General features: G+C 37.7%; 1 protein-coding gene across 1 annotated transcript in view; it reads right to left on the bottom strand.

Moving 5' to 3' along the window:
• Positions 1 to 15,954, bottom strand: part of ALDH1A1 (aldehyde dehydrogenase 1 family member A1) — a 56,977-nt gene that overhangs the window by 23,354 nt on the left and 17,669 nt on the right. The window contains exons 2-5 of the mRNA XM_007106602.2: positions 12,691 to 12,795; positions 4,850 to 4,990; positions 2,304 to 2,433; positions 653 to 714 (exon numbers count right to left, since the gene is read on the bottom strand). Of these exons, the coding sequence (XP_007106664.2) occupies positions 653 to 714; positions 2,304 to 2,433; positions 4,850 to 4,990; positions 12,691 to 12,795 (438 nt within the window). The remainder of the gene's footprint in view (positions 1 to 652; positions 715 to 2,303; positions 2,434 to 4,849; positions 4,991 to 12,690; positions 12,796 to 15,954) is intronic.

Genomic DNA, 15,954 nt, shown 5'->3' with positions numbered 1-15,954 from the left:
AGTGAAATCATTGATAGTCTCCTGTTTGTTGGACATAAAAGGAAATCTTCATGATTCTGCTTAAAATGGTACTTTCTCAAAGAGGAATGTGGAGTATCAAAGCCTCTTATCTGAAGGTAGGATATATTCCATACTGTGCTCCAAATGCCTCTGGCACAGTTTCTTCCATTTAGTTAAGAAATTTCATTCAATTTGAGCACTCTGGTTGCTACTATTCTCTATGTTGAGAAGTCCTAATGAGGATATACTGATAGAAAGTGTTGGAGAGTGGTCGGCCATACTATACTTCACTGAAATGCTTGGCGTCTTGCACGATGACCACTTTGCTCTGTACATGTAAAGCATGGGTCTTAAACAGAGTGCACAATACATCTTTTTAAAAACAAACCATAGAGTAAAAAGTTAAGGTTTGGTGATGCTGTATATGGAAACACACTCAAGAGATATGGCAGAATATAGGTAGGTTTCTGGACTACTAGTTCGTATCCAAAGGGTACAGCCACAGAGAGACCCAAGTTCAACAATTACTATATTTGTTCCACATTTAGCAAATATCTGAGCATTCATTTGTGCCCAAGAAATCTTCATTGACAAATGAAATAGAATTAGAACTCACTTTTTTTGGACTGAAAATTATATGAGAACAACTTACAGGAATGATTTGGCCACACACACCAATAGGCTCGTTTCTTGTATAAGTAAAAAAGTTTCCATCTGAAAAATAAAACACACAATCATTTATAGACAAATGTGCTTGATATTCACAGAATGGTGGTTTGGGGCTGATGTGAGAGGCGGGTATAGACAATAACTTTAAAAAAAGAAAAAGAGAACATATCTCTGCCTATTTACAAAATGAAAAACTGAGCCCTCAAATAGTCATTTGAAATGAGAGGAACCATAAAACTGAGTTAGGTCAAAGAAAAGAGGCACAATTGGAAAAGATCTGAACAATATTTATTCCATCTCTGGTCCTATAGGAGGGCTACTTTCTCAATCATACGTGTTCTCAGTTTCCTTTCTTTCATAATAAAGGAAATAAAAGGTGTGTAACTAAGAAAGAAACTGTTAGAGTTCTGTTTCTGATAGCTGTGAGTTCTACCAGTAATTTTTTAAGTGCATAATATAATTTAAAAAATAGTAAAATTAAAATCTAGTAGAATTAAAAAATATCTCCCTGTGAATGACAAGCCTTTCCTACTGGCTTGTTCTAAAAAGTCCTCTTCTTTTTGCCTACCAAATAATAAAAGCAAGCTCTCTTAATCTATGAAAAAAAATGCCAGAAGTAAAGGACATTTCCATCTGGAATTGATTGATTCATATGCCTCAAAGTTTGATGTGGTCATCCTGAGGCTGCACTGTGCTTTGTGTTCGTTCTAGCTTCCACACAAGTTTCCTGGCTATCATAGCAAGAAGGCTACTTATCAAGATCTATTTGTACTTTAAATGGTTTCTCCCATTTTATCAAAGGGTAAAGTAAAAGTTTCTGAAATAGCCACAGTTCTTGGTCCCATCATGGTCTCACTCTCCCCTTTCCACTACCTGGCTCTCACTTCTAACAAGCGGGATGCTCCAGTTAGATTGGAAATGCACTTCAGGGCCAGTCCTGGAGGGTGTTGTATTTCCATAGTCAGTACGTTTATATGAATTAAATTCTACTTGTAATGTTTTCCAACTCGATGCCTTTTCATATTCCTATCCCATTATGTGCATACTCTATTAAAATACTAAAATGCATACACATTCACTCACACAAATTCTTAAGCTATAAACACAGACCCATCTTTCTTTGAAACTATTTGAAACAAATCAATGTGAATTAGTTTGTTTAATTAGTCTGCTCTAACTATACTGAGTTAGACCAGGCACAGATGACCATAGCTGACTCATACTGGAACGTACAAAGAGGCTTAAATAATTACATTATAGAAAGGGTATAAATGTCACCATTGGAATAAAACCCAAATAAATAATTTCAGAGGCCAGCTCTGAAAAGTTTGAGTCCTTAGAGAGACGGCTGCTTAAATCAGTAATTGTGGGCATACGAATGTTCTTACTTTAATATTTTCTAAACTATCTATAGTGTTATCTTCTGCATGATTATGCTGAAACAATTTTAAAACCCATATCATGAATCTTAGCAGAACGTCCAGGTTCAGAACTGCATTGTCTCAAAGTCAAGAAGAAAATAATTCTGCCCTACTTGGTTGACATCTTTAAAAGGGAGAGTTTGGAATTTTTCATCTCTACAATAATCTCCTCACCCCTACCGTCACCCACAGTGGTTTCCCAAAGCTACTTACCAATGGGTATCGTGCGGCCCTGGATCTTGTCAGCCCAGCCTGCACAGTAGCGTAATGTTTTTATACAGCCTCCTAAATCCATCAGATATGCATTGGAAAATAGTTTTCCACCATTCATTGACTCCATTGTCTGAAAAAGAGATCACACCCCAAATCTAAACTTCCACAGAAATTTTAGATTAAAAAAATAGTCAATATTTTGAGTAATCGTGTGCTAGAGAATTTTGAAAATACTAGAAGAAATCCTGTAAGCAATCTTTTGTAACCTCCTCTTTTTAAAAAGGAGACTAAAAAAAGAGTTAAAAGGACTTGCTTAAGATTATACTTGCTTAAGGACATAGCAAGATCTGGGTAGAAAAGGTAGTGAGATTCTGGTTTCTAAACCCTAGTGCCCTTCTATCTCATTCTGAATGTCCCCCAGTGAACCAACTTTCTAGGAATTGGTCACAATTTGATATACACACAGCTTGTGAGAGTGGCACTTAGTCTGCTTAGTCAGATCGGAGTTCCAACAAGATTTCACTTACTGTATGATACAACTGTGTGTGACAATTTACTGTCAGTGACCATTAATAATGCCTCAATAATCATTTTTAATTTTTACATCCCATCTGGATATTCACACAAACTTAAGTAACCCCTGGATTTTTTTTTAATCTATGAGTTTTCTTCAACAAAATTTTAAATTGTGAAACTCTGAGTTTTGCCACTAATATCAAAATTATTGTTTGAATGGTCAGGCTGTAAAGTTCAACATTTTCTAGTCTAGTGCCCTAATGGTTCTTTTCCTCCTTTTTTTTTTTTTTTTTTTTTTTTTTTTTTTTTTTGCGGTACGCGGGCCTCTCACTGTTGTGGCCTTTCCCGTTGCGGAGCCCAGGCTCCGGATGCGCAGGCTCAGCGGCCATGGCTCACGGGCCCAGCCGCTCGGCGGCACGTGGAATTTTCCCGGACCGGGGCACGAACCCGTGTCCCCTGCATCGGCAGGCGGACTCTCAACCACTGCGCCATGAGGGAAGCCCTCCTCCTTTTCTTAAGCAGAACTGGAAAGACTTTGGGGCGTAATGTTCTGCTGGGGCAGGAGTGTACAGGTGATAAACTCTTAAATCAGTTCCTTATCTGTTGTACAGTCTTCTCTCTCTGCATTATATTGTATGCTACCTCAGAACTTAATCAAACATGATTTTTGTATGCTTACTCTTTTTTCCCCCCTTACAATCTTCTGCTGACAGAGGCAGTCAACATTCTGTAATTCACACATCGTTTAAATTAGGGAAGGCAAGTTTTAACAAATTCTGCTTTCTTCCTGCAGGATGTTTTGGTACTGTTGTTGTATTGTGTATAACTTCTAATTCCATATTTGTACATACTTTGAATTATGCTGAATCTTTGATTGGATAATAAATGGCCCTTTGATTAACTATAATTGCTAATGTTGATTTTAAAAAACATAAGCCTTTTTGTTGCCGCCAGTTAAGATTCTAAAGGTAGTAAAAACTTACTCTGAAATCTGATGTTGCTGTTGCTTTATGTTAAATTGGCTTCTCGAGGAAAAAACAAGGAAACACCTCCCCCACCCATTTTATGTGCTGATTCATATAACTGCTGAAATGTGTTTTAAAAAGCAGTATACATAAAAATAACATAAAATATAAAATAATATAAATATATAAATATAAATATAAATATAAATATATAAATATAAATATATATAAATATATAAATATAAATATATATAAATATAATATAAAAATAACATAAAATATAAAAATAAATTTTTATAAACACATGAATGGATTTTTCTTTATTATTCACTCTTTCACCTATAAAAAGAACTAATTTATTCAAGACCATTGTGAACATGTACATTTCAGGAAAGGAAAAAGTGGCCATTTTATTAACTGTCTTGGTGGGCTAGATTATGGAGAAATAAGGTTTATTTTAAAGAAATATCCTGGGCACCTTTAACAAACTCCATGAGATTTTTTCACTCAAGGAGTTCAGTGGTCAAGTAAGTTCAAGAAAGCCGGTATATTATTCTAGGATCTTCATGCTGCATGTGACCTTATTTTATAAAGGCTCAGAAATTCTACAATAAAGGAAAGAAACTTGTTTAATTTGATTTAACTCAGGGTCTGCCCTGGTGGCGCAGTGGTTAAGACTCCGTGCTCCCAATGCAGGGGGCCTGGGTTTGATCCCTGGTCAGGGAACTAGATCCCACATGCATGCCGCAACTAAGGAGCCCGCCTGCCACAACTAAGAGCCAGTGCAACCAAACTAAATAAATAAATAAAGCAAAAAACCCCAATGTTTAGACTGTAGACTCTATCCTGGGAGTAGACATTAACATCATCTAAAACCAGAGTGCAGATAACTTACTATCTGAGAATAAGCTCAATGGTACCATTCATATGCAAGAGCTGGTAGAAGTCTTTTTGTTTTATTTGTAGAGAGTATATAGTGAACACTAAAATCAAAACAACTCACCAATCCAAACAATGAATGCTTTCTAGAGATTTTGAGTTCTGCGTAGTTTGGTTAATACTCACTGCCAGGAGCAGACGATCTCTTTCGATTAAATCAGCCAACTTGTTTATTAGCCGTCCTCTCTCTGAAGCATCCATAGTACGCCATGGAGAGCCAATCTGAAAAGACTGTCTCGCGGCCTTCACTGCTTTGTCAACATCCTCCTGCAAGTCAAAGAATTCAATTCGTGGGCTAAATATATTAGCAAATCCAGTGGCAATAACCCTATAAAATACACTAAAACTCCTCATAAGCTCTGTGTCTTCATCAGCCTAATTCCAGCATAGTGTACAAACTCAACTACCATATATATATTGGAATTATACCTGCTGCCTACTCTTTGGAATGATGAGTACCACACACATAGCACATGCTTGATTTCCTAGAATAGAAATATTATATTTTAATAGTTCCTATCATTGGCGTGCTTACCATCAGGTAACATTACCATCAGGTAATGTTCTAATTGCTTTAAACCTATTAACTCATTTAATTCTCAATAATTTTATGAGACAGATACGTTCCCCATTTTACAGATGAAGAAACTGAAGCAAAGAGAAAGAGGAGATTTGCCCAAGCTCAGTAGCTGAAAGTGGCTGAACTGTGTTTTAAAAGGAGCCCAGCTGACTGTAGAGTCTTTGCTCTTCACCACTACATTTTACTGCTTTGGTGACTGGTTTGTCAAGAGTTCCAGGGAAAGCTCAAGATCTACAATAGTGAATATCTTCTTGGATCTCTGGTGACTTTATGGGCTGTGTACTCTCATGAAGAACCTACTGAAGGGTGAATAAGAACTGTGTTTTGCTGTTGAAGAGTAAACATTATAAACATGTGCTCATTCCTCTTGTTCAGAGGGAAAAAGGCACAGAGGCAGTGGGTCTGGTATAGAGAAAGGGCAGTATATTACAACCTCTCATTTCCCAACTAGGTACAAAGAGTTCCTTTCAATCCCTAACTAGGTAAAGAAGTCAGCTTCTTATTATTAAGGCACTGCTTAAAATTACATTAATTCAAGCAAAAGTCAAATAATTGAGTAATTCACAGTCTTCTTGCCGTCACTCATGTGTCCTCACTCACAGTCTTTTTTCCGAACTGGTTTATTCCTCCTGTTCTTTCCTAGTCTGCCTCAGTTAAATACTTTCCCTGGCCACTCATTCCCATAGATCTTTGTTCAGATCCCATTTGAGTGCCTATAGAATACCTCTACTACAAAAATCACTACCTCTTCCATTACTACTTTATTTGTCTTTTTTCCTTCCTCCATCAAATCAGTTGCAAACACTTTAAAGGCATAGATTTTCCCAATCTTCTTTTGCTTATCAGTCTGGTCACTACATGGAGCTATATAAGCTCCACAAATCATGGTACCTCTTCGGCCAGTGGGTTGTCTTTTGTGCAGGAGCCATAGTTTCCTTAAAGAATCTGAAGGGAAAATTGTCTTAAATTTTTTTTAATTACTCAAATTAAGCTGAACCCATTCAACGATGATACCTTCCCCTTTGTGAGGCATGGATCTCAGATTAATATTCCCTGCCTTTGATTATATTCAGTCAAGAAGTCCCAAACTGGGAATTCCCTGGTGGTCCAGTGGTTAGGACTCCACACTTCCACCGCAGGGACACGGGTTTGATCCCTGGTCGGAGAACAAAGATCCCACCTAGCGCCACCAAAAAAAAAAAAAAAAAAAAAAAGTCCTAAACTTACAAGTCTGCATATTAAAATACAAGAAAAGTAAATTATTTTTACATTATTTATCACCACACTAAGATGATCTTGGCCCAGAGGGATATTTTAGAAGTATAATTTGGTCTGATTAAGTGATAATATTATCACAATACAGACTACAAGCAAACATTCTTTCACTGTAACCATCATACACTTGTGTATCTTTTCTTTTTAAAAAAATTTTTTTAATTTAATTTATTTTTTTATACAGCAGGTTCTTATTAGTCACTTGTGTATCTTACTGTCTAACTTTTGAGAGAATAGTGATTATATACAATAAAATACATGTATTCTTACTCTCCCTTCCTGAGAAATATATATACAGTCATATTTTGGGCATTCAGTTAATCACACTGATTGATTATATTTGGACATTGTTTTATGCCATAGGTTCTCACCTTTTCCAAATTATATTGGAAGAGCACTGTTGAAAAAAATTAAAAAGCAAACCACAAGAATCTGAAATTGCCAGCATGATCTGTGGATACCACAGCTTATAAAATACATGCTGCTCTGTGTTTAAAAAGGTCTGTGTGACACAGCTTTCATTTGGATCGTTCTTCTCAGTGTTCCATCATCAGCCTTAGCCAAATATGGTTTATCATAGGCATCCTGGCCTCTCAAAGGGATATGGAATAATTGGCTTCAAGACAAGGAACTCTGCCATATGGAAAATATGTTCCTGGAGAATGCTGCTATAAATAAAGATGTTTTTGTGGTTATATCCTTTGGCTCATGCTCCTCCTTTTCTCATATATTTTATCTTGCTGGCACAGAAATAGAATAATGGTAGTTAATATATAGGTCTGGAACAAAACAACCCTGATCTGAATTTTGGTTCCTCACCTATTAGCTATGTAAGCTTTGAAGCATCCATCTATTCATTCATCCATCTATCTAAAGATTTGCTAAAGACTCTATTCTGTAGCATTCTTATCATCAGGCTGCCAACGATAAAGTAGTGAAGTAGAGACTGGCCTTTTGAAAATCCCAATTGTGTGGGAGAAACATACAACCAGATAATCACATCATTATTATAAACCATGAGAAATATTCTGAAGTGAACTATATTGTGATATGACTTCTCTCACCTTTGGTTTTCTTATCTTTAAAATAGGGATAATGTACCTCATGGAGTTGTGTTGAAGATTAAATAAGGTGACACTTGAAACACGTTTTCTGTGACAGACATTATGTTAAGTGTTCATTAAATGGTAGTAAGTGCTATTGGAATCAGAGCAGTCAAAACAACCTTAAAATAACTATCAGCAGCTGTAGTGTGTTTTAATGCTTCCTTTCAGTTTTCACTGCCCTGTATTATTTTAGGCTGTCATTATCTCGTATTGTTGCTAGCCTTCCTAAGTCTATTTTCTTCTCTCCCCAAACTGTCTTGCCTATTGCTACCAGGCTAATCTTCCTCAAATAATTTGACCTTATCACTTTCCCTTTCCAACATTTGCAAATGCTCCCTTTGCCTTAGGTCAGACTTCTCTTTCTGATTTTCAAAGCCTAGCATTTTGGGGCCCCACTTCACCTACTCAAACTTGTGCTCACATTTTTTCTACTCTGTCTGGCCCAACTACTTCTCACCTTTGCTCCTATTATTCTCCTCGCCTAGAATGTTCTACCAGCACACCCCTTTCCTTTCAAAATCCTACATATTCTTTAAGACCCAGCTCAAATATCACAACCTACCTAAACCCTTGCCAGATTAATCCAGCTTGATAACAGCTACTAGTTAAGAGCTTACTAAGTTCCTGGCACTATGCTAAACCCTTTATAACCCCACAGTTACTGCTGTAGTTAAGCATCACAGACCGTGTTTTATAGGACATGAAATCTAGCAGATAGTAGAACCAAAATTTAGTCCCAAATCTGACTTCAAAATCCAGTTGTATAGCTCTTCAAGGCTATCCTGATAATCTCATTTGCAATGAATACTCACTGCTATCTCTATTATAAGCTATAATACTTCTTACTATTTGGGTCTACAATAGGCAGGTTATAAATATTTAATAAGTTTATTATGCATCTTATAAACTCATTATGTTACATTGATTTTATATAAGGGTGCTCCTTATATAAATAATTTTCTTATATTGATATTTACAAAATAATTCATATCTTAATTGATTCCATTATATAACAAAGCTTTTACATTCACCAAAACTATTAGGCATAAAGGGTTTTTGTAAATTATTATTATTATTATTACTATTCCAAGACTACTATTTCTTGGATTTTTAATCCAGGACTAGCATTTCCAAGGACATAATTTTTTAACTAACTAGAAAACAATTTGATGCCATTAACTCAGATTTTCTACCATCAATAATACTTTTACCTTATAGTGTTTAAAATGTTCCTTTTTTGAAAAAAAAAAAAAAAAATGTTCCTTTTTTTGAAGTAAGGGACCACAAGTTGAAGAGATGAAATTAAGGAAGGACTGAACTCTTCCATCCCTCCCAGACCGTGCATTTCCATATTAAATTTGTTCAGATTTGGAGAAAGTAGTTATCAGACTAGTTTTACACCTGTCATAGGCACTTACTTTAATGGACATTTACTTTTATCCCCACCAATTATTTGTTAGGTCATGCTTTAGTATTAAAAGCAGTTTTCGGGATTAGTCAATATAGCCCAAAAGAGCCACTGAAGTGAAAAGAAAACAGTTCCCACCCCCATCTGTGCTTTTCTTTGTAACCTGCATTTGTTCTTGCCCTTCCTCCTTTCTTTATAGTACCATTGAAAGGCGGTATGTAGCCCATTGTTAGCTCCATTCTACTCATCAATTAAATCCTTAAAACCTCTTGGCTCATTATCTAAAGAGTCAGTTCCAGAATATTAGGTTTACTGTGACCATGTAATTTACTAGATTTGTACCTTTCACTAAGCAACGTTGGAAGTTACTATACGTTTGTCAGCAAAATTGTGAGAACAGCAATAATTATTTTAAAACAAGTGCTGGTAGATCATTTCAAAAAAGAATATGACGACAAGAGCACTGGATCTTAAGCAAACAGTTGCTTACTATGGACAGTTTATACCATAAACAATCTAACGTGAGAGATCAAGTATCTAGCCAACTCCATTAGCATGGTGACCTGATTTGAAGCTTTGCTGGACTTTAATGAATGTTTTTAAACCACATTTGTACAGACAGTTCTGCCCTACTAAGAGCAGGAATAATTGTCAATAAGCAGAGAGCAAATAGATATCAAATATTTCTAAAGCTTCAGGTGTGATCATCAGCTTTCCCTCACTACACTTTAGGAAGAGTGTAAATCTCACCAATGATACCAAGAAAAGTCTTCAGATTGCCTGACAAGATTTCACCTGGAATTCCACGCACAGATTTGTTTTACTGAGGAAACTAATCTCAGAAGCTAGTGGCAAAGCAAGATGTCCAAGGCCCAAGAGCTAAAGCATCAAGAATTGTTTTTTTCTTTCGTTAATGCAAACTGCACACAGTTCTGCAGTCTCCATCCTGAGTGGCATTTATACCTCTGGAGAGAAAGCATAGGCAGCTGTTAGGGGCTCAACTCTGCCCTCATCTTGTCCTTTATTGCTTTTCCCACCTCTTCAGGGTTGTCAGAGCCACTCAAGCAACTAGAAGGACATTTGAGGTCACATAATGCTGGGTAAACCTCTAGAAGTCTCTGATAAAAACTATTCTTCTTTATTGAATGTGAAGAATCAATTTTTCTCTTATTTCTGGGAATGGCTAATAGGACCCAGTGTTCTGGGTTTCCTAGAGCACATTGCTAGGGATCATCAGTATTTTTCTGCCTAAGTTTGGTCTTGTGCCATTTCATAGAGATGCAGAGTGATTATCATAGCACAGTTACCAATCATCAGCTTTCTTACCTGTCAAAACCCATGCTTCCTATTAAATGCTAACACCTGAGAGGAGATACAACTTATGGTTTAATACATTAGTTCAGTGGTTCTCAAAGTGTATTCCCCTACCCTCACCCCAAACAGCAGCATCAGCATCAGCTAAGAATTTGTCAGAAATGCAGATTCTCAGGTCTCACTCTAGAATTATTGAAACAAACTGAGAGTGGGTGGGGTCCAGGGATCTGTGTTTAACAAGCCTTCCAAGAAGCTCTAAAGCAACCAAAATTTCAAGAATCACTGCTTTAGTCAGTAGTCATTTTAGTACTAGATTCCTAAGGTAAGGTGTATGAGGTATATGGAAACAAAGCTTGATGAAGGAGAAAATGATTTCATTTATCCATTATCTGTAGGGTGTTAGATACCATGGGCATAAAGGTGAGATGTAATGTCAATCTCTACAAGAAGCATACTGTCTCAGACAAATTAACCAATAAGCAGTAAAACACAAGGGTTAGAATATAAGTATAAGTGATGTTCTGTAATGACATAGAAGAGAGCAATTCTACCTGCGAAGGTTAGAGAAGGCTTTAAAGAAGTGTAATACCCATAATGATTGAGGCTACATTACATGCCTGGCACTGTTAAAACACTATGTGTCTTCTTATTTAAGCTCCCCCAAGTTCTTCCTATCTCCCTGTTTTGCACAAAAAGGAACAGGAGCTCAAAGAGGGTAAATGGTAAATGCAAATATGGAACTTCTGTGCCCTTACCACAGATGGTGACTTGAACTAGGTCCCAAGGACTGCACTGTGGCTGTGGCCCAGAGGCAGTGATCAACATGCAATGTTTGGGGCATGGTAGTGGGCACTGTAAGGTTGGAACTCTTACATTGATGAGGAAAAATGGAAACCAGAAACAAAGGTTTCCTCCCCCGCCCCCAGAGACAATGAGAAGCCCTTGAAGAATTTATGCACGGGTGAACTCTGGTATATAGAAAGTGAAAACTGAAAGCAGGTGACATGTGTCTCCATTCTATGTTGCTTCTACTTCTCAAGCTGTTGACCCCTCTGTCTAAACTCTGCATCCTTGCCCCTCGAGGCATGGGTCTTATTTCTTCTGATAACACTGCAACCTGAATCCAGGGCCTTTCCTAACTCCCAAAGAGCCCCTCAGGTCTATCACTATTTTCAAAAAGGTTTGCAAGGTGTAATACCTTGAGATTAGTTGATTGGGAAGAAGATAGCAAAAGAATGGAGACAGGACAGGAACACATGATTGCTACCATGAACTGAACATAGTGTCGAAAGTAGTATTATCCTTGGATTTTGCTGACTTCATCTTCCAATAAGTAGTCTTTTCATGCAGCAAAATATTTTACCTCTTTATATCTTAACATGACAGAAATTAAAAGCTTGATAACATCTGGACAGCTAAAGACCAGAAAAATCATTTCAAATTAGACCATATGCTTTTTAAGGTATGTGTCCAGATAAAAATTCTGAAGGCTTTTATACTCTCATCACTCCCTGGCCTATTTAATATTACCCTCTCTTTTATAATAATCACAAGGTAAGGCAGTAGCCCTGCCAGACACAGGCTCCGGGGACAGAAGCACAGCAGCTGAATGCTGATTTCATTATTTATTAGCAATATCTTCTTGAGTAAATTACTCAACCTTTTCATTCTGCTGTTTCATCATCATTTATAAAAGTGGCTAACAGTAGTACGTAGGATTGCTTTGTGTATTAATTTTTTTTTAAATTTGTATTAAAAATTATCATTATAAAAGTTAATTTTTGTTGTTAGTATTATTAGCTAGCAAGCAACAACACTTAATTCGTGATTCAATTTAAGTCACTTTAAAATTCAATTTTTAAGGTACTGATCAATATAAATTCAATGATTTTTAATGAAATAACTTGGCAATGTATCATTACAAAAGTCCTATATTAAGATTTTTTAGTTTCCTTTTGCAACTTAAAAAATTTTGTATGAATAAAGGATTTCTCTGCCTTTTAAATGTATGACCACTCACTTCATATGCAGTCTATTTGCACAATAAATACAGACACTATTTCAATTGAAAAGCAAGGAAAATAATATGAAAAGAATCACCACACCCAGAAGCACAAGCACAGGCTCATCATCATTGCATGACTAGTGAGTACCCATTATGTACCAAGAACATTTCCCCAGATGACGTGGAAACCATGTTTTCATGACATGTCTATTTGAACATGGAAGGAGGTTGGGAGCTCAGAATGGTGGCATAAAATGGAACTAGTGTTATAAAACTTACCTTATCTCCTTCTTCTACCTCGCACAGTTTCTCCTCAGTTGCAGGATTAAAGACCGGAAATTTCTTGCCACTCACTGAACTATGCCACTCATTGTTTATGAAGATCTGCAGAGAAGGAGAAAAGATAAATAAAAAGGTATTTAAGGGCAGTCAAGATGGCGGTGTGGGAAGGCACGGAGTTAGCATCTCCCCACAACTAGGGTGACTGCCAGCTGCTGGTGGGGGACTCTGATGCCCAAGGAGACAGGAGGAACCCTAGAGTGAACCGGGAGGATGTAGGGGGACTGAGGGGGGAGGAGAAGTGGAGGCCAGACAGGATTGGTGCCCCTTAGGCGGGGGAGATCAGGAGAGGCAGGTGGGAGGGACTCTCCAGGAAGAGTTGGGGAGGAGCAGAGGGTGATTGCCTGGCCCACTCGGGCACAGGGAGCCTGCTGAGCTCCTAGGTTGATCCCCTGCCCTCCAAAGCCCCCTCCAGGCCATGTGTGTCCTTGGGGGCATAGGAGGGAGGCTTGGGGAGATCAGGGGAGGCAGGCAGGAGGGGCCCTCTCAGACCCCAGACAGAGGAGCAGTAGAGAAGAGGAGGGCATTCGCCCCACCCACTCGAGCCCAGGAAGCCTGCTGGGCTCCCAGGTGAGGTTCCCCGCCCTCTGAGACCAGGGGTGGGGGGCACACCTGTGCCCCTTCTGTTCCTTGAGCCTAAGCCCCACCCTCCCATGCCCCCAGGGCCTTTTCCAGCCCTGTGGGTCCTGAGCATTGGCCCCACCCACCATCCAAACCTCACCCTTGCTTAGGCCCTACCCTCCACAGCCAAGGCCTTACCCCCCTTTTTTTTTCTTTTCCCTCCTCCTCTTTTTTACTATTGTGGTACTGATGTACCTTCCAATTGTTGATTCATCTGTATTTTTATTTTTACATTCTTTCTAACATACCTGTTAGTTTCCTAGTCTAATTTTATTTTTTACTTTGTTATTGGTTTTGGCACCCCATGCAGCTTGAGGGATCTTGGTTCACGGAGCCCGGGGTCGGGTGGAAGCTCCTGTAGTGGGAGCTCCGAGTCCAAAGCACTAGACTAACAGAGAACCTCAGACCCCAGGGAATATATTCATCAGAGTAAAGTCTCACAGAGGTCCTCATCTCAGCACCAAGACCCAGCTCTACTCAATAGCCTACAAACTCCAGTGTTGGAAGCCTCAGGCCAAACAACCAGTAAAACAGGAACACAATCCCACTCATAAAAAAAAAAAAAAAAAGATGAGACGGCAAAATAATGTCACAGATGAAGGACCAAGATGAAAACCTACAAGACCAAATAAATAAAGAGGAAAGAGGCAATCTACCTGAAAAAGAATTCAGAGTAATGATAGTAAAGATGATCCAGAATCTCGGAAATAGAATGGCAGCATGGACTGAGAAAATACAAGAAATGTTTAACAAAGATCTAGAAGAACTAAAGAACAAACAAACAGAGATGAACAACACAATACCTGAAATGAAAAATACACTAGAAGGAATCAATAACAGAATAACTGAGGCAGAAGAATGAATAAGTGAGCTGGAAGATAGAGTGGTGGAAATAACAGCTGAGGAGCAGAATAAAGAAAAAAGAATGAAAACAATTGAAGACAATCTCGGAGACCTCTGGGACAACATTAAATGCACCAACATTTGAATTATAGGGGTCCCAGAAGAAGAAGAGAAAAAGAAAGGGTCTGAGAAAATATTTGAAGAGATTATAGTAGAAAACTTCCCTAACATGGGAAAGGAAATAGTCACCCAAGTCCAGGAAGCACAGAGAGTCCCATACAGGATAAACCCTAGGAAAAACACACCAAGACACATATTAATCAAACTAACAAAAATTAAATTCAAAGAAAAAATATTAAAAGCAGCAAGGGAAGAACAAAAAATAACATACAAAGGAATCCCCATAAGGTTATCAGCTGATTTTTCAGTGGAAACTCTGCAGGCCAGAAGGGAGTGGCAGGATATACTTAAAGTGATGAAAGCTAAAAACCTACAACCAAGATTACCCAGCAAGGATGTCATTCAGATTCGATGGAGAAGTTAAAAGCTTTTCAGACAAGCAAAAGCTAAGAGAATTCAGCACCACCAAACCAGCTTTACAACAAAGGCTAAAGAAACTTCTCTAAGCAGTAAACACAAGAGAAGAACAAGACCCACAAAAACAAACCCAAAACAAGTAAGAAAATGGTAATAGGAACATACATATCAGTAATAACCTTGAATGTAAATGGATTAAATGCTCCAACCAAAAGACACAGGCTCGCTGAATGGATACAAAAACAAGACCCATCTATATGCTGTCTACAAGAGACCCGCTTCAGACCTAGGGACACATACAGACTGAAAGTGAGGGGTTGGAAAAAGATATTCCATGTAAATGGAAATCAGAAGAAAGCTGGAGTAGCAATACTCGTATCAGATAAAATAGACTTTAAAAGACTGTTACAAGAGATAAGGAGGGACACTACATAATGATCAAAGGATCAATCCAAGAAGAAGATATAACAATTATAAATGTTTATGCACCCAACATAGGAGAAATTCAATATATAAAGAAAATGCTAACAACCATGAAAGGAGAAATCAACAGTAACACAATAATAGTAGGGGACTTTAACACCCCAATTACACCAATGGACAGATCATCCAAACAGAAAATTAATAAGGAAACACAAGCTTTAAATGACACAAGACCAGATAGAGCTAACTGATATTTACAGAACATTCCACCCAAAAGTGACAGAATACACTTTCTTCTCAAGTGCACACAAACATTCTCCAGGATACCTCACTTCCTGGGTCACAAATCAAGCCTCGGAAAATTTAAGAAAATCGAAATTGTATCAAGCATCTATTCTGACCACAACGCTATGAGATTGGAAATCAATTACAGGGAAAAAAAAACATAAGAAACAAAAATACATGAAGGCTAAACAGTATGCTACTAAATAATCAAGAGATCTCTGAAGAAATCAAAGAAGAAACAAATGACAACAAAAACACAACGACCCAAAACCTATGGGATGAAGCAAAGGCAGTTCTAAGAGGGAAGTTTACAGCAATTCAATCTCACCTCAAGAAACAAGAAAAATCTCAAATAAACAATCTAATGCTACACTTAAATCACTAGAGAAAGAAGAACAAAGAGAACCCAAAGTCAGTAGAAGGAAAGAAATCATAAAGATCACAGCAGAAATAAATGAAATAGAAACAAAGAAAACAATAGCAAAGATCAATAAA

The sequence above is a fragment of the Physeter macrocephalus genome, chromosome 9 (assembly GCF_002837175.3).
Source record: "Physeter macrocephalus isolate SW-GA chromosome 9, ASM283717v5, whole genome shotgun sequence".
NCBI lineage: Eukaryota > Metazoa > Chordata > Mammalia > Artiodactyla > Physeteridae > Physeter > Physeter macrocephalus.
The sequence above is the reverse complement of the archived record's forward strand: the minus strand, read 5'-3'. Positions and strand labels throughout refer to the sequence as shown.